Genomic DNA, 25,877 nt, shown 5'->3' on the forward strand with positions numbered 1-25,877 from the left:
ACCCTTTCTACCGAACACTCTTTTATGAACTTATAAGAATGATATCGTAATATTGTCGTACGTTAAAAAAACACTTTTTTAAAATCATTATGTAAATTTTTTTAGGGGCTAATTGCATCAAAATCTCGTGCATAAAAACCTCCTAACGGAGAGGTAAATGTGTCTTGGTTTTTAAAATTTATTAATATTTTTAAAGAGTTTCATGTCTTTTAAATTCTGTATAAGCCAATTAGCTCAATTTTTCAGGTGGTTATGTGGCCCAATAGGTAGATAATTTTATTTTACTTCATGTGTTATTAGGCCCTTGGAGGATGGTTTTGGAAATGGACTTAGTCAAATTTTTTTTGATCAAGCCCTCTTCTTTGGGTTGGAGTATTTTTTAAAGCTGGGAAAAGTTGTGTTACAAATGAAACTCGTTCCAAACTTGAGAGACTAAGCCATCATAATTCTTAAATTGATTTTAGAATCCTGTTGGCTTTACCCAATTAGTGTTCATTATAATCTACACTGCCATATTTCATGCAAAGTGTGACGTATGGCGGCTCTATCTGTTGGGTTACTTGATGATTAAGGAGTCATCCCCATTTTCTGTATGTTCCATGTTCCTCAATTTTTCAATTAATCATCCACTTGGGCTTTTCATTTTTTCCCGGTTCAGATCGGGGTAAATCTTCAATTTTATTTTTCTGGTTTCGATTTTGATTCCAATCTATTGTTCTTCGTTAGTGATAAGCTCCGGTTACTTCATCTGATGATTTACTCTAATTCAAACTACAAACCATCGTTGATTTACTCATCTAAACCCCAATTTCTATACTCAATTTCATCCAACTTCTATCACTTATATAGCTTCTTCGTCAATTGTTTGTACTGTCTCCGCTTCCGGTTAAAAATTTGATGTCCCTGCTACTTTTTTGAATTATCTTTCAAAAACCTGTTGATTTCGTGTTTTTTGTTTTCATTTTTGGCCAAAATGGGGGATCAGATGAAATCGATTTCTATGGATGACTTGCCAGTCCACTTGATTCTCGAAATATTGGCATCTGGTCGGTTAAGCGCGGCAGATTTAGTGTGTTTGGAGCTGACGTCCCGGACATTTTGCTCATGTCACGGACTATTTCCTCAAAAGTTTCGATCTTTAGTGGATTTTGCGGCCTTCAGGCTTTGTGAGACAAACCCCATGTATGTTTCAATGCGGGATAGAGCTCGGGATGAGTTGTTTAATCGATGTGGCGGGAATTGGAAGCTAACGTTGAGGTTCTTGCAGTCCGTCGAACAGTCTACTTACATGGTTCAGACGTCCGCAGGCAAGGTACCTTTTTCTTGATTCCCGAATTATCTCGAGGCATTGCCCTTTCAGAACTCTTGGAGTTGTTGATTCAGTGATTGTGGTAATTCAGTAGTTTCTCTACCACACCATCGGTTCTTGCTGCTAATGTTTTATTGAATATTGAAGGGTTGAAAATAGAAATTGGAAGCGGAAACAGAATGTATTTTTTTTTCCCTTTACTTTTTGCATACACTTTGCTTTAGTATACGGACACTTGTCATTACAAAAAGTTCAGCTAGAATGTTTACAAAAACTGCTCGATTCACTTTGCGTGCTTAAACTATTTGAGCTTTAACGTCCATTTTAAATGAGAGAAATGTTTGAAAGTTATCCTGTTGGAAGTTCAAACTTCATTCTCCTTTTATTTCTCATGTCCACATTGAAATGGGACTGGCCTTTTAGTACGTCTGCTATCACTTTGTTTGTGTTGTGCTAATTCAAAGTCCTCAGCAGATGCAGATCAAGAGCGGAAGATATCACACTTTACTTATCAACGACTTGGGTGTATACTCTTGTGGTTCCAGTTTATGTGGTGTCCTTGGTCATGGTTCAGAAACAAAACAATGTGTAGCCTTTAGGCAAATAAGTTTCCCATGTCCGGCTCAAGTGATTCAAGTCTCAGCCTCCCACAATCACGCAGCCTTTGTTACACAGTCTGGAGAGGTTTGTCATGAACTCATCTCCTCCTGCTGATCAATCATGTTTCTGCTTCTTTATGTGCGATCATGTTGTCATAATTTTTAGATGATTACATGATAATAATACCCTTGAAATCAAGTACATTTGCTGGCTGCTAATGATTATACTTTCTTTTTTGTGTTGATCATAGAACCTTTTTTCCCTATTACATAGTTCCAGGAGAAAAAATGATTTACTCACATTTTTATTCTAAATAAATTTCACTTCCTATTGACGCTTTTTGTGCTTGCCAGCATTTAGTAAGCGAGCTTGTTTTTTAATGACGGCTGTGGTTCAAGTTGGTTGTGTGTGAATGTGAATCCCTTCATTTTTCTTGTGGTCGTATGAATGTATGTAAAATGTCATTTTTTCTATTTTTAATTGGTAACAGTCATTCTTTGATTTAGTTTCGACGGCTCTGACATGTACCTATAGGTGCTGGCAGCATTGTAAACAAGTAACGGTTGTGGAATTTCAACTCACAAATTTGAATTCATGATTGCTTCAATAGACTGGTTGATCAGATCTTTATGTCTAAAATTAATAATTATGTTTTTATATAATAATTTACTGAAAAGATTAATTTTCATTTTATATTTTAAAAAATTGAAAATATTTTAAATCATAATTTCGAGTTTGCAGGTGAGTTCACAAGCTTACAAATAGCTGAAATGAAGCTTGAGCTTGATTTGAGAAATCTTAAGCTCAAGTTGTGTCAACTTGACTCATACTACACCTCCAGTTGGCATTCTTCTTATAAGATTTTAAAGACATTCACATAATAGAATAAGTCCACACGTTAATGCACCATTTTTGTGGCATAATTTGTGTTTAATCTAGATTTCTGGTTGGCTACTGCAGGTTTTCACATGTGGGGATAATTCATCTTTTTGTTGTGGCCGTAGGGGCCGCTCCATATTCAGGCCAAGGCTTGTGGAAGCATTAAAGGGCATTCCTTGCAAGCAGGTACACAATTTTACTAATTCCTTTGTTTGCTGCCTTGTAAATATTTTCCTAGCTTGAGCAGTTTTGAATGAACCAAGTTCTATTTAGCCATCATCTCCCTTCTGTACTTTCCATAGATTCAAAAATTTAACTTCTTCAAGGATGCATATTGGCCGGTAAGACCTAATTGATGTTTACTCAATTGCTTGGTTCGCCCATTCCAAAGACCGCAGCGCGGAAGAGGCGACTTACTCCTTGGGGCGAGCAGGGAGAATCGCCACTATTGACTTAATCCCCGTGTGCACCCTTTGTGCTAACAAGATGCTTGTGACTGGACGATAAAGATGCTCTTGAAATACCAAATTTCTGCTATTATGTTTTCTTATTTTTTATGCATATCCCGTAATTGTAAAATGAATATTTATAGGTGGTTACTGGGCTCAGCTTCACTATGTTTCTTACAAGACATGGCCATGTATATACATGTGGAATCAATAATCATGGTCAACTCGGTCACGGCGATACACAGGATACACCTTCCCCCCGAAAGATTGAACTCCTTCAGTGTGTCGCCTCTATAGTTCATATCGCTGCTGGTCCGAGTTATTCTCTCGCCATAACTGATGACGGAACGCTTTTCTCTTTTGGATCTGGTACAAATTTCTGCCTTGGTCATGGAGAGCAGCACAATGAGCTTCAACCTCGTGCAGTCCAGTCATTCAAGAGGAAGAACATACACATTGTTCGCGTGTCAGCTGGTGATGAGCATGTGGTGGCTCTTGATTCAAATGGATTCGTATGACCCTACACTAGTTGGAAGAAATATACCTTTAGAATTCAGCATATTTCACACAGATTAAGATGATAATGTCATATGCTAATTGGTGGTTACAGGTACATACTTGGGGCAAAGGTTATTGTGGCGCACTTGGACATGGGGATGAGATTGATAAGACAACTCCGCAACTCCTTAACAGCCTCAAAAGCCGCCTTGCCGTGCAGGTCTGCTAAAAAATTGTTTCCGTTTTTTGAATGACTGGAAAATATGGAATAGTTTTTTTTATCGCCACTTTCCTATGTTTTCCAGGTATGTGCTGGTAAGAGGAAAACTTTTGTTCTTGTGGACGATGGAGCTGTCTATGGCTTTGGTTGGACTGGTTTTGGAAGCCTCGGCTTTCCAGACATGGGCGTTTCTGAAAAAGTACTGAGGCCTCGAGTTCTGGACAGCTTGAGACAGCACCATATCCTACAAGTTAGCACAGGTTTGTACCATACCGTTTTAATCACTAGCCAGGGACAGGCTTTAGGATTCGGAGATAATGAAAGAGCGCAGCTTGGGCATGACACCATCAGAGGATGCCTTGAAGCAACTGAAATCTTTCTTGACAAAACAACTAACAGTACACATGAAGGAACCGGATGATGATTGTAGACTTTGTTTTACGAAATCTATATTTGTACGTGTCTATTATCTCATATTTTTAAAATGTTTCATTTGTTTAGTGAAGTACCAGGTTTGCTTTGCCCGTGTAATGACAACATGTAATTGACCTAGTGTGCATTGTTTATTTGGTGGTCTTGAATAATTGTAGAGCCATGCGCCATTGAAGTCAAGGACTAGCATCTTGTGGAAGCCATAATCTCAAATGTAATAGCATATCCTGACCAAATGAGTTTTTTCCAATTTGAAATTTGACGATGCAGAGGTTAAAGTTCAAGAATTAAAGATCGCTACAATGGTTGAACTATTTTTTTTTTTAAATTTATATGGGTATTGCATGCCTTTTCTTGTTCGATACGTTGAAACAAATTACATGTAAAGCCTTGGCTCAACCGAGAGTGCAAAAGTCAGGATAAAACACTGTAAATCTCATCTAATACTTAATAGTTCTTACAAACGGCTGTTATAACGTCTATGTTGCCGTCGGATATTGGCAAAATGAACACGAAACGAGGTGTATATAGGCACCAATAAGATGTGATTATGAATCTATGAGTTGGGTCAACTGGGGTAGGCTTAACTGGCTTATTATATTTTGGAGGGCTACTGCTCGATAATCGTATGCATAATATTTTACCAGACAAGGCGACATTACTAAAAATATTATTTTCAGTCAGAAATTAATAATAATTCTATTAACAAAAGCAGATCATCCAAGCAAACGAAAGCTTAACATTTATTAATACCAAACACAAAGATAATCGAATCTGTCAAAAGTATGATTTGTTCCATAACCGCGACAAAAAGTTAGAATAGCTTCAACTTTTTATCTTAAAAATCATTGAAAACAAAGACAAATACCGACTCAAACTACCATCCGGGTTCAAAACCTGTAGAACTCAGGTCCAACTCAAGAAACACTACACAAAACTTAAAATCGTGAGCTCATATTCACAATATGCGCCTCCCGATCAGCCCCAATCCCACATATTATATTTCATACCATAGTTTAGGGGTGAAACTGAAACTAAATTTGGATCTCTGGTCATATCGTAGAATCAAAATTCTGGCGAAAGATCTTCAACATGTTGGCGAATGTCACAATCCCAACAACGCTACAGTCATCTTCAATCACCCAGACGTAATTCACCCGATGTGCGATAGCCTGGATCATCACTGCAACCAAAGAACTTCCTGGATGGCACACGATCGCCTCAGCCCGTCTTACCATCCGGGCTGAATAGCTGCTAGACCTGCGGGCTGAATAGCTGCTAGACCTGCTATACCGGCACAACCTCGACAATGTCGTGGTGGGGGAGTGTAGTTCCTCATCGGATGAAGATGAACTAAAGAAATTAACACTATCAGAATCAGTCATGATTTCTTCGAGCATGGCCTCGAGTTTTCTCTCCTTCAACCTCGCCTGCACAACCCTCAGGACTTCCTCCGGTGGGCCGCCACAGTCGATGTATGACATGAGTTCACCGGCCGAGAGGGTTGTAATGGCTGCCGCCACAGTCTCATCACAGCTGGTAAGGGTGAAGGGCGATAATTCGCCAATCAAGATCCCATCATCGTCGAGTACTGCCACCGAGGTTTGTTCAAGCAAGGATTGGGAAATGGCCCCCATTGCCGATGAGGCAGGGGAATGGTAGTTTACGGCCAAGAATTCGTGGGTTATAATACCGAGGCTGTCGATGGAGAGGGTGGGAATGGGAGAGAATAGGCCAATTGAACTGAGGAGGAACCGGATCACGTCTTCTTGTGTTAACCAGCAGAATTCTTGGCCGTTGTGACTTGTTGCACAGATTGGTAATGGTGATAATTTCTGGAGCTGCTTTCTCTTCGATGAATAGGTTGTGGCGTTGCTCTCTATAGGGACCACAAGATTCTGAGCACCTTGGAGTATCAGATCGATGGTATCAAGTAGACTGCAAAAATAATAGCAAAAAACATTTCAATTACCTGGATAATTTGACCAAAAACACTGGGAACGTCTATCCATTTGGAAAACTATAGAGTACATATGACAAAAACAGATTAGAAACAGAGCAAATGCATCAAGACTACAATTTTCTCCATTAAAGCTTCACTCTTGCCACCTACCGAACCCATAACAGCAAAACCCATTAATTAGGTGAAACTGGATCTATTCACAAAAACACGGCCAGATTATCATTGTCTCGGAACATATAATGAAGGGGTCAATTTTGGTAGCTTCCCCACGCAAAAAGCTTTAGCAAAAAAGCCACAGAATTTAAGAAAACAACATTCCATAACGGAATCCACCCCCGACAAATGACTCGGATGCCAATAAATTTAGCTGGTAAAAAAACATGAGAGAGAGACATAGATGTCATTATTAGACATGAATAAATTACCTGGAAGAAGGTTCCACGTGCTTCACCGAGCCCTGATCTTTTGACAGCAAGACGGACACCGGAGATTTCAAAGCCAAACCCGGCGAACACAGATTATCTTCCTTACAAAGATAGCATACTATATCCACCATGCACACTTTCCCCACACAAACGCACTCCAGATTTCTCTTATTCGAACGGTGGTCGCAACTCCAGACGCTTATGAAGTTGTCCCCCGAGGTCTTTAAGACGGTGAGCGCGTCGGAGACGGTAGAGCCAGCGGAGAGGGAGCGGAGCGGCGGCTTTCCAAGGCACAGATCAAGCACCTCATAACCCAACAAACGAACTGCCATGCAAGACCAAATAAATCGGAGACCAAAAAATATCTCCACAGGTTTCAATATTCAACAGAAAACGTGATTAGTAGGAAGCAGGCAGGGAAGGGAAATTGGGATAGACTCGCATTTTTATACACCTAAGTAAAGCACTGTATCGTAGTTTTGTTTGCATCCGCCCTCTTCCGTCCAATGTAAAATTAATTACTAAACTACAGGATTTAATGTACTGTTAACGTTTGACCCGTTGATTTTATTATTATTATTTATTATTACTAAATGTATAATATAATACTTAATTCGATTTAGTTAATGTAAGATATTTAATTTAACAATAAAAACATGTAACAGGCTGAAACTTTAAAGACCAAATTACCTCGAAAGTCAAAACATCGAAGAAAATGTGTAGTCTGAATCTCTGAAGCAAGAAAATGAAAGACACTTCATGGTATGAACATATTTATTAATTTGAAGTAGTTTATACTATATCATTCCATCCTGATACATGTTTTAAATTGTTTCGGCTAATTAAGACGAAAAACATCAGCTTTATCAATATAAAGTATAACATCAAAATGTAGTACTATAATTTTTTTGAGATGCAAGAGAGTTTAAATGCATATATTAACTAGTTGGTTACATATGTGAGTGCCGTGAATAAATCGGTTGGACATGCAAAACGTTTAAGGAGATGTAAATTTATATGGTGGGGTGATAATATTAACTCGAAGAGTATGTCTCTTGTGAGACGATCTCACGAATTTTTATCTGTGAGACCGGTCAACCTTACAGATATTCACAATAAAAAGTAATACTCTTAGCATAAAAAGTAATACTTTTTCATGGATGACCCAAATAAGATATATGTCTCACAAAATATGACCCGTGAAACCGTCTCACACAAGTTTTTGTCTAACTTCGAATAGATGCTGTTGAATTATCTATCCGTCCGTTATTTGCATGTTTATACCAAAATAAAAATAATAATAAATAAGAACTAAAACTATACTTTTTTTTATTTGATAATCGGACACACCCCTGTAGAGCTGTAACAACGGCGAGAAGCTACAGATCGAGTGGTGTCTACAGGTTTGTCTTTTTCTATGTTATATTAGTAATCCATACGATCTGTTTTGAAATGGTAAATTATGATAAGATTATGTTCTCTCTCAACGTATAAATGAATTTTGCTGCCAAATCTTCTTAATCTAATTCTTTTTCGATTTTTACTCTTATTTGTCATTGTCTGATAAGTTATTAACCGATTATTTGTTATACCTTAGTGTTCATATTGGAAAATGACCAAAATTTCTGGTTAAAACAGTCAGTGATGGAGCCAACTTGTAATATGAAGGGGATGGGTTGGGAGTAGGAGCTGCCCCCTCATTATTGATTGTTATAGTCATGGAAACTTTTTATGATTCTAGTTACTTTCATTTATTTTTATATTACTATTAATTCTTATGTAAATTATTTTTAGTTGATCGATACCTTGGATAAACCCGAGTCGCGGATAATCCAAGACAATAGATGAATAGTTTGGGTCATGGAAAGCTTCGAGTAACTTCGTATAAGAGACCGGGCAAGCAGAGGCCTGGAGCATCGTTTCTTTGGACTAAGGTAGCCCGGGCTTTCGGGCAGAATCCGGATGATATCTCCCTATCCGAGTACCTCGATAAAAGTAGTGCACTCAAGTGCATAGGTATGGGATACCTCAACTCGATAATCATCGTTGTCAAATCAGGTTACAGTCTAGATTGTCAGAGTAATCGGTGTCAGAAAACAGAGTATGTGCGACCATCTTGCCATGATTAGTAAGCAAGCACTGAAAACAAGATCATCATTGACTTTCTTTCTATAAATTCCAGGTTTCCTTAGCATTTAAAGATTCATTCACTTACATATTGCTTACAATATTTATTACAAGATTCTTTCTAAAAAACCCTTCACTAACTTAAGCGTCGGAGTTATCGCGCCGGAGAATCTTCCGAGACCCATTAAGGTTTTTCTCCTTTGAAAGTGCAGTCCCAGATGTCCGGGCAAACCATCTCCAGCTCATCAATCCGATCCGGTGTTATTGCTCACCAAACTCTTACCCGATTCACCCGATCATCATCATTGATTGTTTTAATTTTTTGTGTTCAATTAAGATACATTTTAGTATTTTTGTAATGGTGTGTGTCTATATATATATATATATATTAGCAGCTTTTTCAGCCATCAAGGTGACCGCGAAAATCCCATTGGAGGGCCATGAACCGATATTGTTTACGCATGGGCATGAGACATTTTGTCAAGTACACACAAAATTACTAATTTGATTATATTAATTTTATATAAAATTTATCGAGTCCCATTGAATCCACAAACCATGGCATTTAAATTATATCACACCCAATATTATTATATTTTATCGGCAATAATTGTTTTGGNAAAAAAAAAAAAAAAAAAAAAAAAAAAAAAAAAAAAAGCCAAATCACACACGCTACTCAGTTTTATAAGCAATTTATCAATTCTCTTTCCCCCTCCCACTCCACCTTCTCCTCAATCGAGCCAGCAATTATTGCTGGGACTGTATAAAGATAGAGTGCCACTTTTTTGTGGTTTGTTTCGAAAGAACGAAAATTGCCGAACATTTTTGAAGTTGAAAACCGAGTAAAATATGATTATAGCAGATTTATTTGAAAATTCACGTTATTTTTTCAGTACAAACATGATATTGTTCACAACGAGAAACATTTAATTTAACTGCTACCTACAATACCAACGTTAATTGAGTGTGGACCCAAGACTTGCTTGTCTCGAACAAAGAAAGTACAAAGAAACAACTAAATCTGCCTAAAAAAAATTAAGAAAACTACATGCAATCAACTTGACTCATACCTCATATCAACAAATCTCATAACTTCAACATTAACCATTGGGTCAAGGACTCGTCAAAAGGAAAAAAAATTCACGTTATTGATATCAATAGAACAAAAGATAATCGAGCAGATTTAATTTAGGCGAGCAGCAAACGTAAATGGCCTAGATTTCAATTCTTTCATTCATTCATTTTTGTTTGAAGAGCTCCTGATTAATAATCTGTGTGAACTGCAGTAATTGATAACATGTAATGTGTAGAATGGCATATGTCTAGAAAAATAGAGAGGTTCCATGTGACATTAAAGCTGTAGCAAGTATATATTGTACTTTCTTCCAATAGCATGGAATCTTTTTTTTCCCATTTTTGCATCTAAAACATTTTTTTGATAATTATGGAATCATTAATTCTTTTAAAAAAAGGGGGATTTCAAATAAATAACTTGACAGAACTTTCTTCTTCTCTGGTCTCCAGCCATTGCTATTTATTTTAAATCCTGATAAAGTTCATGTTCTGTCCAGTTCGTCTGTAAGAATGACTTTGTGCTATGTTTTTGCAGATATCACTGTTGTATCCCGTGAAACAATCATCTACGGTGAACCTCACAGCATCATAAGAAGGGATAAATATTTTTAAGGAAAATAACATATTACAGACATCGATTTAGTTTCGTTTTCTTTTAATTTTATTTTTGTAAGATCGATATGCATTTGTTCAAATATTATACTATACGAAGTTTAATTTATTTTAATATTGATTATATTATAATTGTAAATTATTTATTATGATTTATTTTTGTTTATCAGTAATTTCGATAGAATCACAAGTCTCTCAACTATGAACTAACGATTTGACCGACATAAGTTTTCAGACATTAAACAAAAAATCGTTATAAAGAGGTAATTGCAGCGATATATGCAAAAAAGATTCGATCAGACACCATAGTTGAACAAAATATGACAATAATAATGTTCCCATCTTTTGACTCTAATTGTGTCTGTTTTTGAAGACCGATCGAATCGGCTGTCACAGATCCGATTCAAAGATACCTTGCTAGTTTTTCAATAGTCACACAGAAGCCAGAAGGAGGTTTGCATTTTACAGTTAAAGTTGCGAGTAATTAGTGATATTTGTTCACAACCAGGCTGTAGTATTCCTACTTAATCTGCTGGATTTGTATCTTTTAAATTGAAGTTCATCTGTCTTAATCCAGATATTTTTCTTTTTTATTTTGGGATTAGCTAGTGCCCGGTTAAGATTTCGTTTTTTCTCTTTATTTAAAAGTTTCTGCTATGTCTTATATAAAATTTTCATTTTGGTTTTATTATGTTTTAATTTTTTTAAAAAAATATTAAGTATTTTTTTTAAAAAAAATACAATTATGACACAGTATACCACGTGCATGATGTTATCCTTCTGATTTCTTTTTCTCCACATAAATCGAACTTTTAGGAGTATGAATTTTAAATTTAATATATGAAGACATGCCATGTATATTCACATTGCCGAAATAAATTGAGTCATGAAAATTATATAGTATTGCGTCGATTGAATTCAGGCTTATCCATCCACTGCCGCGCTATGATTTTCGTAGTTGTTTATTTCAAATATTTAGATTTATAAAATATAAATAATAATATTATTTTATTTAATGATGGGCTCATATACAAATGATCAAACCAAAATCGTATACTACATCTATAAATTATAATTTATTATGTATTACGGCCAAACAAAGTATATTCAAGAATCATTTAAGTATATATATTAAAAAAAACACACAATCATGTGTACATTAAAATTTCAAAATTTATCAAATATATTTGCAATATTTTAGGTTGTATTTGATGGATTAATTTGATTTCGAGGTAGAATTTGAGTCGTGTATTTCAAATAATGATATTTACATTGAGTTTATTTGAAATTCACTAACATTAATATTGAAAGTGCGTAACTAACCACCTTAATAATATCAATTAAATTTCAAAAAAACAATTTAAAATAGCTCAAATGACATTAACTTAGAAAATGCATGAACACATACAAATATTGTGTATGTAATGTTGAATTTTTTNTATATTATTTTGACGGGTCCAAACGGATCTCAGTTGGATTAGATTCGTCGGGTTTACGGAACGGGCGGGGGTGGGTCTAGTGTGAGGTGGAACTGGTCTCGGGTTTTGACTGAACTCGCCTTGTTGCTATCCAAACTTATATACATTTCCTCTGATTCTCCATTCTTCTTTCAACTTTTGTTATTGTTGTTTATTCCAAATCGTAATAAAATTCAGATACTGTCATTTCGTCTGTAGCATATTTTGTGCTAAGTTATTACAAATATCACTATTGTATCTTGAAAAAAATCATGCACAATAAACCTCGAAACATCTTAGGAATAGATAAATATATATGAAAAAAACTGTAACATATTACATACTTCAGTTTTGATTTCTTTTATTTATCTCTACAAAATCGGTGTGTGTTGTTTTAAATCTTACGAAGTTTAATTTATTCTATTATTTACTTTATTATAATATATGATTATAATAATTTATTATCAATATTTCGAATATATATATTTTTTCTCAACATATATTTTGTGAATATTTGATCAAATAAATCAAATTACGTAGAAATATAATATATATTTAAACTTGGAACGTTGATAAGTCGTGGTACTTTGATGTGAGCTGAAAAAAAAAAAACACGTTTCTTTTTTGTTTTTTTGAGGAAAAAATACTTGTCTTTTATTTGGAAATTCGAACAAGGAAATAAGGGATGACGTGGGATATCGGAGCACCGTTGCTTTCTATTTTGGTGGGATGTCGATGTATATTAGCTGTCATAAAGGAGTCCGTACCATTCACATGTGACAGATAAAGAAGGAAAAAAATTAAATGAAGGCGGTGGAGGGTACGGTTAGGGTTGTCTGTATTGGGTGAGTTTGGGTTGGGTTATGTAAATTCAACTCGGATCCGAAACAACTTGAAACTTCAAACCCGAACATTAACTAACTCGACTAAACTAATTAACCCGATTTTATTTTTATTTTATTATTTAACAAAATAATAAGATAAAATTATAAAAATTCAAAACATATAATCATAATAAAAATATTTTGATTTAAACACATTATAATTTTTTGTTTCACGTGTTTAAATATTTAAATTTAATAGGTTTAAATGATTAATTAATCAAAAAATAATAATTGTTTAGAAAATTCAAATATTTCAAAAATAAATATTACATGTTTAAAATTTTTAAATTTATGATATTAATATACAATAAAAGATTTTCAAGCATAAAAAAGTAATTTAATTATTTCAAGCTCCCGTTTTCGATCTTTTTACATTTTTTTTTTTGCACGGATCAAACTTTGAAAGAGTGCACGAAATAAAAATTAATAAAATTGAAAACTTTTAATAAACCTTAGTTTATAAATTTTAACTAAATTACTTTTAAATATATTTATCAATAACAAAATTATAATTATCAAAAATATGTGATAACGTTGTTTGATTTTATTTGTTAGATTCGGGTCAATCAGGTCGTCCAAGAGTCAGATTTCGTGTTTAACCCGAACCTAAAAATCTCGACTCACACTTGAAATTTTTCTGAGCTGATGGATCAGGTCGTTTTTTATAGTACGGGCTCCCTGACAAATAATAAATAAAACAGAAATCTTAATGAGATGTGAACGAGCTTATCCTTTTTAATTTAGATATTTTCAAATTTTATTTTCATATAAATAAAATAAGTACCAAAAACAACTTGGCTTCAAAGTTCGTAAAATAACGTAGCGGTGCGTACGTACCGAATCATGGGAATGCGTACCTTTGTTCTTATCAATGTAGCTTTTGTTTTTTTGACAGAGTTGAGATTTGATAAGCTTAGTTAGTTCGGGAGAGCTGAGATTTAGAAGAAAATGAATTGAAGATTTACCCAAAACAAAAAACTTTTATTTTTTTGAAGATTTTAATGGAATGTAAAGAACGGAAAAACGTATCATAGTTTTACAGTTTAAGATTCCTTTCAAATGTGTGAGGAAATGGAAGGAAACTAAATTTGAGCTTTCTTTCTACTCTTAAAAAATATAGAACGTCTTTTTATTCGTTAGACGAGTCAATCATGTTTATATTTACATAAAAAATAATTTTTTTTAATGTATAATTTAAATAAAATATCAACTATCACGACGGAGATTGTGAAAATAATAGAACATTCAAAAGTGTGTCGAGAAGCTGTCCCGTCGCTATTTTATGCTGGCATAAGCAAGAGTTGTTGGTCTTAACATATAATGGCTATAATTGTCGTCAAATAAATTATATCAATTTCTTTATAAAAATCAGTGAAGAAAATGTGGATTGAGCATATTCAATTTAATAAGCATATATTTTAATATAAAATCATGTAAGAATTATACATGGAATTCATTTTAAAAAAGAAACAATATAATATTATGCTTTTTAGAATAATATATTTCAAATTGCTAAAAAAAGAAGAATAATATATTTCAAATACGTTTTAAGTGGTTTCTTTTTTAAAATAAATAATGAAAACAAGTAAATTTATCCTAAGATAATTCTTTTATGGATTTACATTGTTTAGGAATTGTAATTTTACAGTTGGTAAACATAAAAGTATTGGAACGTTATTTATTAATCAAAAAATGAGTAATCTAATGTTTTGATGCTTGTTTATTCATACTAAAGTGACTAACTTATTTGGGCTGTCTTTATTTCATTCATAATACTAGCGTCTAGCAATAACTTATAGTTACTAGCTTATGTCGCACACACGTTGCATGTATTAATAAAAAAAACATAAAATCGTGTGAATGAAGAGATTGAAACGATTAAGAGTGCGGATGAGATTTGATTATGTTATTAGGTGGAAGCAGACAGTTTTGAAAAAGTTTAAAGGAAAACATGAGTGTGAAACATTTAAAAAAATATTTATTTGGAGAAATTGATTTCTTATTATAGAGAATAATTGGGAATATCATAATTATAAATTTAGAAAATAACACACCAAAGGAACATGAGTTTATTTATGTTTCTTCTGCTTAATAAATATAAATAAATACTGCTTATGATTTGTAAATATTATTTTCTAAAAAATCATTTTATAATATCTGTCATATGCTAATAATAATAGTCATCTATAATATAAACAATATTTTATTTGAAAATTTTGAGAAATTAACAGCATAAATTAATGAAATATGGATTTGTCAACTCATATAAATATGTCAGAAGTAAGCCCATTCACTTTTTATTGGGCCTTTGGGATGCCATAAGGCCCAAGACAATTCTCGATAACTCCTTTAACAAATAGCAAAATAATCGAGGCCCATGGGTAAGGTGTTTGGGTTTGTGTTGTAATTTGGATCAACAGCTTTCAGGAGTCGAATACTTGGAACCGCTCTATGTTGGAAGCCCTGAATCGGGTTTAAAGATACATCTAACTTACTGCAGTAAGAATAATATCGAGTTCCAATCTCAATTAATGACAAACTTCTCCGGTGACTCAAAAAGAAAATCTTCAATTACTTCACTAATATAAATTAATTCAAAATTAAATTAAAAAAGGGTTAAAACTTGGAACTAATATTTTCATGCAAAAGCCTCCAACTAGATTTCGAATCCGGTCCTTGCTCCTAAAGAAATAAATCCAAACAAATTTCAACACAAACCTATAATAAAACTATCATAACAAACATTTGAGTGAATGCTTTCTTCGTCTTATTCCGTTTTAAACTCCATTTTTTTAGTAGGTCTTTTGTGAGACGGCTTCACGAATCTTTATCTGTGAGACGTGTCAATCCTACCGATATTCACAATAAAAAACAATACTCTTAGCATAAAAAATAATACTTTTTAATAGATGATCCAAATAAGAGATCTGTTTCACATTATATGACCCGTTAGACCGTCTCAAACAAATTTTTTCGTTTTTTTACCAACTTAGATTTGTCTTTTTTTTTTATTGGTTATTTTTTAAATAGAAAGAGACCTGGAATTGTCTTCGAATAAATCAATCGTGACGTGGCAGCCCACGCACCAAAAGTTACGGATCGAAGAAGAAAGCAAAAACCCCAACAAAAAAGGTCTGCAAACGGATAAAGACATCCAAATACGAGAAATAACCCTTGTCCAACACCATGACTCGTGCCCATCTATCTTCAAAAGAAACATGATAATTTTATTTATTTTTTAAAAATTAAACATGATATGATATAATAATCATAAAATAAAATAAAAAAATCTGCTATTTACATATTTAATTTAGACTCTTAATTTACTTGACACAAACTCGTACCGGTTTTGATCTCTGAGCCAGAAAGCAGAAGAAGAATATTGAAGATGTTAGCCATATTTCACAAGGCGTTTTCGAATCCACCCCAAGAACTCAACAGCCCGGCATCCCACAAGTGTTCGAGAAAGCCCAAGCTCCCAGAAGAAACCCTCCGTGAATTCATGTCTGCACACCCCGCAAACGCTTTCTCGATGAATTTCGGAGACGCTGCTGTTCTTGCTTACGTTGGAAAAGATGATTATTATGGTCTCCACCACAACCAGAGGTACCAAGTATCTGTTTTTACAAGGTTTTGTGAAGAATATTCTTTGAAGTTGAGTTTTCTAGCAGGTTGTTCTGTGGGTACGATGACATATACTGTGTTTTCACGGGGAGTTTAAACAATTTGTGCGAGCAAATCAAACAGTATGGATTATCAAGAAATGCAAACGAAGCCATGCTGGTGATTGAGGCATACAGAACACTTCGAGACCGTGGTCCGTATCCGGCGGATCAGGTTATTAAAGATCTGGACGGAAGCTTTGCTTTCGTTGTGTATGATAGTAAAATCGGAACTGTTTTCACGGCACTAGTAAGAACTTCACGCCAACGCTCCCATTTGTGAATGTTTTCCTTAGTTTTCATAATAATATTGTAAAATTTCCAGGGTTCTGATGGTGGAGTGAAGCTGTATTGGGGCATTGCAGCAGATGGTTCTGTGGTGATCTCTGATGATTTAGAGGTGATCAAAGCAGGCTGTGCTAAGTCATTTGCTCCATTTCCAGCGGGTAATTACAATTGCCAATACAAGTTATCTGTTGCCAAATTGATTGATCGTTGTATAATATATAACTAGGGGCAAATTGCAGGTTGTATATTTCATAGCGAAGGAGGACTAATGAGCTTCGAACATCCGATGAACAAGCTCCGGCCAATGCCAAGGGTGGATAGCGAAGGAGTAATTTGTGGGGCTAATTTCAAGGTTGATTCGTACAGCAGAGTTAACAGCATTCCCCGTGTTGGAAGTGAGACCAATTGGGTTGAATGGAATACACAAAGCTCGTGATTGAAATCCAGGGTGTTTGCTCGATCAGAAGTCGTTTGTTACTTTTACATGTAGCTAGTACTTGTTCAGCCAAAACTAGTACGTAAATGTCCGAATAAGATCGCGTCCAATGCGTCTCGCCCTCATCCTTGATCAATGCATAAATGTTTAGTAAGATTCATGAAAAATTATTACTTTATGTCGAACCAGAAACAATAGAGGGTTAAAAATATGCATAGGACACATCTAGTCCAACTCACTTCAATAAATTATTACGCATCTGATACAGTTTAGACGACGCACACTATTGCATATTCGTACTGTTCAAACTAATAGCCACGCAGTAAGTTTCTTCTTTTGGAATTAATGAATCCCCTAATATGCTAGGTGTTTCTCGTCAGACAAAATATAATCAGAGGATTCAATGTCGCTGGAGCTAGTATTGCTCAAGAAATATCTATACCAACCAGCAGATAGTTTTGGAATTCTGTTTAATGTTGGATGATGGATTCGGTACAATCCGAATTTCACGTTGTATCCACTTCTCCATTCAAAATCATCCATCAAGGTCCATATAAAATATCCTCGCACATCAGCCCCATTACTGCGGATAAATTTGTGAACAAGTCAAGACAAAAATGTAGCAGGCACCTTATTCTAGCACCTAAAATTAGGTCCAAAAGGATGCAATTAAATACCTTATAGCTCTAGCAAGATAATAAAGGTACGATTTATGAAAGTTAATCCGTTTCACGTCATGTTGGTAGCTTTCATCTTCGTTGTCCGGGGAAGAATAACCTGGAATTGAAGTAACTTTCAACCTCTTTGAGATATCGAAAGAGAAAAATTACTGAAAAAGCAAGTGATTTCGCAGAGAAAATGAGGGTAAAATAAGGAGAGAAAGAAAGATACAAGCACATACATACCATTCTCAGTAACAAAAATGGCCTTGTTATGGTATCTTTCCTTAACGTACAACACAATACCTTCCATGCCTTTCGGAACAACGAAAAATCGGATCATCCCTGTCTGAAGGAGAAACAAGTTATATATTTCATGATTTTTGCCAAAGTATATTGAAACAACGGTTTATTTAATGAATGAAAATTGTTAACCAGAGATACAAAATTAAAATATCTTACAGGTTCTCCAATGGGAACACCATTGCGCTCTACAAAAGTGGACACAAATCCTCGGAGTGGACGGTCATTACCTTTAGTGCAGCTAGAATCATTGCAGATGCAACTCGAATAGATACAATCCTTTGCATAGAATGTGCTATAATGGTTTATCCCAATAAAGTCAATACTATCCCGTAGAAGAGCCCTTTCATCTGACGAAAAATATGGTAATTCTTTTCCATGATAACGTCTCATTTCTGGAGGATAGTCGCCAAATACAACAGGATCCAAAATCCTTTTCAATAACAAGGAAGATACATTAATCAGTAAAATCCGAGAGAGCGAATATTTTTTTTCTTTGTTCTTTCTTAATAACGTTCTGTTTCTTCCTTTTCTCATGATGATGATGCAATCTCACATTGACTCAATAATTAACTGTGTAGTGGTTTATAAGTTTAAGAGACTGTCCCATGACTAGTTTCTTGGGACTCTTCTCTCAGGTGTATTGGTACTCTCATCGAGCAACAACCTAGCGAAAGTGGTAAATTGAGAAGAGGCAATCGGCTCTCCACCAATATGCCAGCCTTCTGGGTTTGGGCACTGATCTTGCACTTACATCCATCCTGATAGATGAACCATATTCACCTAACCCAAATTTTGTTGAGCTAAAATAGCTCCATATCATAAGCAATTAATATTGTTCGAAACTTGTTTCAGAAATTAATCTCGACATAGGCATCCAAAGCTTTGTTTAAGCATAACATATATAGTCTCACGTTTTCAATAAGTTTCTAAAAGTATTTAACTTTTGTGGAGCATCATGGGTGTAAACCTCGAGTTTGTATTTTTTGGGCAACTTAAGATGATCGCAAGACTTACCAGGCAACATCAAAAGCCAAGGCCCTCTTTGCAGCTTCTTTGTCTTCCTTATCGTCAGTCAGTGGTATGTACATAAACGCACTGACAATGATGCCGATCATACCATCAACTTCCAACTAAATCAAGATTTCCCACTATTAAGAATGCCATGTGAATTCTTATGGTTCAAAAACAAACATCATGTTCCAAGATTACTTGATAACAGTTACTTGCCTTAAACTGCTCCCCATACAGTTTTGAAGCTTTGGCGTGGGCCAGCAACATATTGTGAACGGCAGTCAAAGGCTCGACATCTGAATTTCCTTGGGCACAGTTGCCATATGGCGGCGAACAACGAGCAGGGGGAAATGCTGCCCTTACGTAAGCCATTTCGACAAATAAGTTTGGCTCGTTTATTGTAGCCCAATGCTTCACTCGGTCCGCAAAATTCTTAAAACATATTTCAGCAAAATAGACGAAGTCTTCCCTGTGGAATCAAATAAACAACATAATGTCTGCAAACCACAAAATTCGACTTACAAACTCGTGATACATGTGCATGGTACTGATTTGGAGAAAACATAAAAAATCACCACACAAATAATTCCTGATTACACATAAAACTTACGCGGTTAAAGAGTGTTACATAAGAATAACTTAGCATTTTCTTTTAACAAACTCGATATGTACATACTGCATTGAAGGACTGAGCCATCCCCCATATCTATCTTCAAGTTCTTGAGGATAGTCAAAGTGGTGAATAGTCACAAAAGGCTGAATTCCTGCATTGAACCATAAATTATGTCAACTGAAACAAGCTATTACTTTGAGTTACATAGGTTACTTAAAACAATGAAAACTTAAAGAACTCATTTGTATATCACCTCTAAGTAGGATGTTATCAATAATTTTGTTATAGAAGATGATAGCGGCTTGGTTAACCTCCCCAAACTTCCCTTCTACACATACCAGACGGAATGTCCAAATTAAAGCAAGAAAAAACTATATCATGCCAAAGACAGGAGCTTCAAATCAAAGTTCAATGTACATACTAGGAAGAACTCTGCTCCAAGAAATTGAGAATCGGTAAGCGTTAACCCCAAGAGAGTGCATTATCTCAATGTCTTCCTGAGATCAGTTAGTTGAATCTCTTCTTACCCGCTAAAAAATATTAAATCAAACCCAATAAAAAGGAGTAGTAAACGTTACCATGTACCGATGGTAATAATCGTCGGTTATATAACCGTTGTCCCCCGTCGATAAATTGCCTGAAAACATAATCAAACACTTGGTCGTTTCAAAAATCACATAAAAACTGAAAATAGAAAATAGGATGCAAGAAAGTCCTATCACAGTTGAAAATCAAAACTAATATACCTCCAACAGCGGCAAAATGATCCCAGTTACTTGGACCGCTACCATCTTCAAGATATGCTCCTTCGATCTGAATGAAGCACGAAAATCATTATCAACAGTCTTCTGAAGACTAGTTCTTTAACAGACGTGGGAATGAAGTAAGGAGAAAGAGTGAAAATGATTACTTGATACGCAGAAGTGGCCGTCCCGAAGAGAAACCCATCTGGAAAATCCAATCTTTTGATGTCAAAGTTGCCGCCGGTGGAGGATTCGACAGTCACAATTGCCAGTAGAAGCAGAATTACGGAGCGGGAGGCGCGGCAAGTAGTCGGATTTTTCTTCATTTTCTCTCAGTATATCTTGTCCTACTCCAACTTCCAAGTAGAAGAATCCCGACCCAAGTGAAGTAGAAACTTTTACGTTCGGGGATCTCATGAAAACTTTGTCCATTGAATTTGTTATTATTAAAATTCATGAAATGCTTTTCACGTGTTCTTACGATCTTATCAAAAATTGCACACACATACTCAAGCAATCTGCATCAAGGGGGGGCCTATATTTTTCAACCCAGAAGTTTTAGAAATATTAATGGATATAATATTTTCGATTGCCTAAAATAAAAAATATAAACAAGACATTTGATTAAATTTACAATTAAATAAAAGATTGATGAATAAATCTGCAGATGATGGGAAGATCTTTTGCTGGGAAATACATATATTTAAAAAGTTCGATTTGGACAGATTACCAACTATGAGATGACGAATGAATGGTCTGCATATTCTTGCCCCGACAAAACAATTACCCACCACAAACACCGCAAAAGACAAGAAAAACAACAGGTCTTTAAGATATTTGTGAATTTATTTTATCGAATTGAAATTTGTTTTTTGATTCACAATATCACCACCTCCATCAATTGCTTTTTTTTTTTTTTTATTCCATAGGTCTGAAATTAATTCTTTCATTTAGTAATTGGTACGATATATTAGTAATGATATAAGTTTTTCTACTATCTAATATTTTCTATAAAAATATGAATATAATTCTGAATTATTTACTTACATTAATATTTTTAATTTGTCGAAATTGCCCATTGATTATTGGATTTCCGTCATTTGATTTTCCCCATTTTAATCTCTTTTGAATTCCGAATGTTTCCCCTTCTCAAATATCAAAGTTTAAGGTTTAATTTTATCAATTAATAATATTTTGTTAGTTAATAATAATAAAATTGGTTGTTGCTTCGGTGTTGTTGATGGCNTATTATTATTATTATTATTAAAAATTGGTCAATATGTTGCTTCGATGTTGGTGTTCATTTAAATTTTTTTAAATGTTTTGTTGTAGTAGTTTAAATACACGGATTGAGTTCTTTTGTGAACATATGTCATTCTCCTCTTTGTTTGTAGGCATACTTAATTGTGATATCTTTTTCAAACGTCTAAAAAATTAAATATTTAAAATGATTTTATAATGAGCTTACAATTGACTTCTATAGAAACTTGTGTTAATTATTTTCGTAAAGCAAGGACGAATACCTATAGTTGCTATAGGGGTCTATTGTGCGGTCACGCAAGCGCGGGCTCGGATCCAGGCTCGGGACGTGACACTTATGCTGCAATGTTGTCTCTTGTTGATTGACTTCAAAATAGGACGATATGATTCAACTTACGTATGTGGTTGAATGAGGAATAGTGGATCCTCGTTGTGAGATGCATTTGGATATTGAATATTGTGAAATGGTTTCCCATCTACAAATTCTTGTGCCGACAATCTTATGTCGGGTTCATTAGGAGTTTATGTTGATGTTTTTTTTATTTACGAAAATGTCACTCCCCTTTGTGTATAAATACTTGCTTTCTTTTAATAGATGGAGAAAGACAAAAGCACTATCTATCTTCTATGATAATTTTTGCATTAGACACTTAATGGTCCAACTCACTTTTATAAACTACACATCTGATAGAAAGAGGGAGGTACGCAAGTTTACAGCACTCTATTGCATCTTCATACAGTTCAAACAAACAGCCACACAGTAATTTTCTTGTTTTCCAATTTATGAATCCCCTAATATGCCATGTATTTCTTCTCATCAGACAAAATATAATCAGAGGATTCGACGTCGCTGGAGCTAGCATTGCTCAAGAAATCTCTATACCAACCAGCAGATAGTTTCGGAATTCTGTTTAATGTTGGAAGATGGACTCGGTACAATCCGAATTTCGTTTTGTATCCATTTGCCCATTCAAAATCATCCATCAAAGTCCATATAAAATATCCCCGCACATCAGCCCCATTCCTGCCGATAAATTTATGATCAAATCAAGAATACATGCAACAAGCACCTGATTCTAGCACCCAAAATTAAAACCAGAAAAAAGAGGAGTGTGGTAAACTAACAAACCATAGCAATAAGTTTTAAAAAAAAAAAGCAATTAAATACCTTGTAGCTTTAGCAAGATAAGAAAGGTACGATTTATGAAAATTTATTCGTTTCACGTCATGTTGGTAACTTTTATCTTCGTTGTCCGGGGAAGAATAACCTGGAATTGAAGTAAGTTTCAACCTCTTTAAGATACCAAAAGAGAAAAATTACTGAAATATCAAAAGATTTCGCAGCGAAAATGAGGCTAAAATAAGGAGAGAAAGAAAGCTACACGCACAGACATACCATTCTCAGTCACAAAAATGGCCTTGTTATGGTATCTGTCCTTAACATACAACACAATATCTTCCATGCCTTTCGGAACAACGAAAAATCGGATCATCCCTGTCTGAAGGAGAAACGAGTTACATGTTTCATTATTTTTGCCGAAGTATTTTGTAACAACGGTTTATGTTAATGAATGAAAATCGTTAACCAGAGATACAAAATTAAAATATCTTACAGGTTCTCCAATGGGAACACCATTGCGCTCTACAAAAGTGGACACAAATCCTCGGAGTGGACGGTCATTACCTTTAGTGCAGCTAGAATCATTGCAGATGCAACTCGAATAGATACAATCCTTTGCATAGAATGTGCTATAATGGTTTATCCCAATAAAGTCAATACTATCTCGTAGAAGAGCCCTTTCATCTGACGAAAAATTAGGTAATTCGTTTCCATGGTAACATCTCATTTCTGGGGGATAGTCGCCAAATACAACAGGATCCAAAATCCTTTTTAATAACAAGGAAAAGTTTATACATTAATCAGTATAATCAGAGACAGTGAATGAACCATTTTTACTTAACCTAAATTTTGTGGAGCTAAAATAGCTGCGTATTATAAGCAACTAATGTTTAATACTGTTTGAAACTTGTTTCAGAAATTAATCTCGATATAGGCATCCAAAACTTTGTTTAGGCATAACATATATAGACTTGTGTCTTCAATAAGTTTACTAAAAGTATTTAACTTTTGCTGAGCTTCATGGGCGTAAACCTCGAGTTTGTGTTTTTTGGGCTACATAAGATGATTGCAGCACTTACCAGGCAACATTAAAAGCCAAGGCCCTCTTTGCAGCTTCTTTGTCTTCCTTATTATCCGTCAGTGGTATGTACATAAACGCATGGACAATGATGCCGATCATACCATTAACTTCCAACTAAATCAAGATTTTCCGCTATTAAGAATGATATATGATTTGTTGTGGTTCAAAAACCATCATCATTTTCCAAGATTGCATGATAATAATTACTTGCCTTAAACTGCTCGCCATACAGTTTTGAAGCTTTGGCATGGGCCAGCAACATGTTGTTCGCGGCAGTCAAAGGCTCCACATCTGAATTTCCTTGGGCACAGTTGCCATATGGCGGTGAACAACGAGCAGGGGGATATGTTCCTCTTACATAAGCCATTTCGACAAATAAGTTTGGCTCGTTTATTGTAGCCCAATACTTCACTCGGTCCGCAAAATTCTTGAAACATATTTCAGCAAAATAGACGAAGTCTTCCCTGTTAAATCAAATACACAACATAATGTATGCAAACCACATAAAATTTGTCATACAAACTCATGTTACATGTGCATGGTACTGATTTGGAGAACATATGAAAATATCATTACCAACTTACTCGGTTGAAGAGTGTTATTATAAGAATAACTTATCATTTTTGTATAACAAACATGATCTGTACATACTGCATTAAAGGACTGAGCCAGCCCCCATATCTGTCTTCAAGTTCTTGAGGATAGTCAAAGTGGTGAATAGTCACAAAAGGCTGAATTCCTACATTGAACCATAACTTTTATCAACTGAAACAAACTATGAGTTCGAATTACAGAGGTTAAAACAACGAAAATTTAAAGAACTCATTTGTATATCACCTCTAAGTAGGATGTTATCTATAATTTTGCTATAGAAGATGATAGCGGCTTGGTTAACCTCCCCAAACTTCCCTTCTACACATAATCAGACGGAATGTCCGAATTAAAGAAAGAAAAAAATTATCATATCTCTTTCAAAGGAGAAAAAAATCACATCAAAGACAGGAGCTTCAAATCAAAGTTCTATACACATACTAGGAAGAACTCTGCTCCAAGAAATTGAGAATCGGTAAGCATTAACCCCAAGAGAATGCATTCTCTCAATGTCTTCCTGAGATTAATTAGTTGAATCTCTTCTAACCCATTAAAAATTCTTAAATCAAATCCAAGAAAAAGGAGAATTAGTAAATGTTACCATGTACCGATGGTAATAATCCTCAGCTATATAACCGTTGTCCCCATTTGGTAAATTACCTGAAAAACATAATCAAATACTCGGACGTTGCAAAAATCACATAAAAACTGAAAATAGAAAATATGATGCAAGAAAGTCATGTCACAATCAACAATACCGCAAAAATGATCCCAGTTACTTGGACCGCTACCATCTTCAAGATATGCTCCTTCGATCTGAATAAAGCAAGAAAGTCACTATTAACAGTCTTCTGAAGACTGGTTCTTGAATAGAGGCGGGATTGAAGGAAGGAAAAAATAGTGAAAATGATGACTTGATAAGCAGAAGTAGCAGTTCCGAAGAGAAACCCATCTGGAAAATCCGATCTTTTGATGTCGATGGAGGATTTTACGGCCACAATTGCCGGTAGAAGCAGAATTAAGAAGCGGGAGACGCTGCCCGTTGTCGTATTTTTCTTCATTTTCTCAGTAAATGAATATCCTGTCCACCTCCAAGCAGAAGTAGCCGACTCATATGCACCATCGAATCACAATTATCTACTGTGATTACTTTCATGTTTCGGGGATCCCAACGAAAA

The 25,877-nt window shown here is 34.9% G+C and overlaps 5 protein-coding genes across 7 annotated transcripts in view; 2 read left to right on the forward strand and 3 right to left on the reverse strand.

The window, feature by feature from the left end:
* The first annotated feature begins 429 nt into the window (after nucleotides 1-429).
* On the forward strand, nucleotides 430-4,567 carry LOC140987996 (ultraviolet-B receptor UVR8). The gene is made up of 6 exons (XM_073456822.1): nucleotides 430-1,312; nucleotides 1,784-1,993; nucleotides 2,870-2,974; nucleotides 3,381-3,749; nucleotides 3,848-3,955; nucleotides 4,041-4,567. The coding sequence occupies exons 1-6, from the start codon at nucleotides 974-976 to the stop codon at nucleotides 4,374-4,376; spliced, it is 1,467 nt and encodes a 488-aa protein (XP_073312923.1). The 5' UTR covers nucleotides 430-973; the 3' UTR covers nucleotides 4,377-4,567.
* A 539-nt stretch (nucleotides 4,568-5,106) lies between these two features.
* Nucleotides 5,107-7,201, reverse strand: LOC140988925 (CBS domain-containing protein CBSX5-like). Its single transcript, XM_073458021.1, has 2 exons — nucleotides 6,776-7,201; nucleotides 5,107-6,325 (listed from the first exon to the last, which is right to left on the reverse strand). Exons 1-2 carry the CDS (start codon nucleotides 7,105-7,107, stop codon nucleotides 5,440-5,442), a joined length of 1,218 nt encoding a protein of 405 aa, XP_073314122.1. The 5' UTR covers nucleotides 7,108-7,201; the 3' UTR covers nucleotides 5,107-5,439.
* A 9,041-nt stretch (nucleotides 7,202-16,242) lies between these two features.
* On the forward strand, nucleotides 16,243-17,493 carry LOC140987626 (stem-specific protein TSJT1-like). Its single transcript, XM_073456207.1, has 4 exons — nucleotides 16,243-16,535; nucleotides 16,601-16,841; nucleotides 16,917-17,037; nucleotides 17,119-17,493. The coding sequence occupies exons 1-4, from the start codon at nucleotides 16,318-16,320 to the stop codon at nucleotides 17,313-17,315; spliced, it is 777 nt and encodes a 258-aa protein (XP_073312308.1). The 5' UTR covers nucleotides 16,243-16,317; the 3' UTR covers nucleotides 17,316-17,493.
* Nucleotides 17,494-17,517: 24 nt separating this feature from the next.
* On the reverse strand, nucleotides 17,518-21,226 carry LOC140987623 (beta-glucosidase 18-like). 2 transcript variants are annotated; one of them, XM_073456200.1, is made up of 12 exons: nucleotides 20,815-21,226; nucleotides 20,651-20,717; nucleotides 20,483-20,541; nucleotides 20,326-20,401; nucleotides 20,158-20,232; nucleotides 19,968-20,055; nucleotides 19,508-19,760; nucleotides 19,295-19,410; nucleotides 18,437-18,710; nucleotides 18,221-18,323; nucleotides 17,993-18,092; nucleotides 17,518-17,898 (listed from the first exon to the last, which is right to left on the reverse strand). In XM_073456200.1, the coding sequence occupies exons 1-12, from the start codon at nucleotides 20,971-20,973 to the stop codon at nucleotides 17,670-17,672; spliced, it is 1,599 nt and encodes a 532-aa protein (XP_073312301.1). In that variant the 5' UTR covers nucleotides 20,974-21,226; the 3' UTR covers nucleotides 17,518-17,669. The 2 variants fall into 2 exon arrangements, with proteins under 2 accessions (XP_073312301.1, XP_073312302.1); XM_073456201.1 differs by having other exon boundaries at nucleotides 19,295-19,403; nucleotides 19,504-19,760; nucleotides 20,815-21,224.
* Nucleotides 21,227-22,561: 1,335 nt separating this feature from the next.
* The window catches only part of LOC140987624 (beta-glucosidase 18-like), a 35,386-nt gene continuing 32,070 nt past the window's right edge, over nucleotides 22,562-25,877 (reverse strand). Inside the window, exons 2-13 of one of the 2 annotated variants that reach the window (XM_073456203.1) lie at nucleotides 25,614-25,772; nucleotides 25,458-25,515; nucleotides 25,301-25,359; nucleotides 25,141-25,216; nucleotides 24,946-25,020; nucleotides 24,760-24,847; nucleotides 24,320-24,572; nucleotides 24,107-24,222; nucleotides 23,521-23,794; nucleotides 23,304-23,406; nucleotides 23,076-23,175; nucleotides 22,562-22,931 (exon numbers count right to left, since the gene is read on the reverse strand). In XM_073456203.1, coding sequence (XP_073312304.1) covers nucleotides 22,700-22,931; nucleotides 23,076-23,175; nucleotides 23,304-23,406; nucleotides 23,521-23,794; nucleotides 24,107-24,222; nucleotides 24,320-24,572; nucleotides 24,760-24,847; nucleotides 24,946-25,020; nucleotides 25,141-25,216; nucleotides 25,301-25,359; nucleotides 25,458-25,515; nucleotides 25,614-25,760 — 1,581 coding nt within the window. In that variant the 5' untranslated portion in view covers nucleotides 25,761-25,772 and the 3' untranslated portion in view covers nucleotides 22,562-22,699. Of the gene's footprint in view, nucleotides 22,932-23,075; nucleotides 23,176-23,303; nucleotides 23,407-23,520; nucleotides 23,795-24,106; nucleotides 24,223-24,319; nucleotides 24,573-24,759; nucleotides 24,848-24,945; nucleotides 25,021-25,140; nucleotides 25,217-25,300; nucleotides 25,360-25,457; nucleotides 25,516-25,613; nucleotides 25,840-25,877 lie in introns of those variants that run through there. The other variant, XM_073456202.1, reaches the window with a different exon arrangement.

The sequence above is a fragment of the Primulina huaijiensis genome, chromosome 11 (assembly GCF_012295235.1).
Source record: "Primulina huaijiensis isolate GDHJ02 chromosome 11, ASM1229523v2, whole genome shotgun sequence".
Lineage (NCBI taxonomy): Eukaryota > Viridiplantae > Streptophyta > Magnoliopsida > Lamiales > Gesneriaceae > Primulina > Primulina huaijiensis.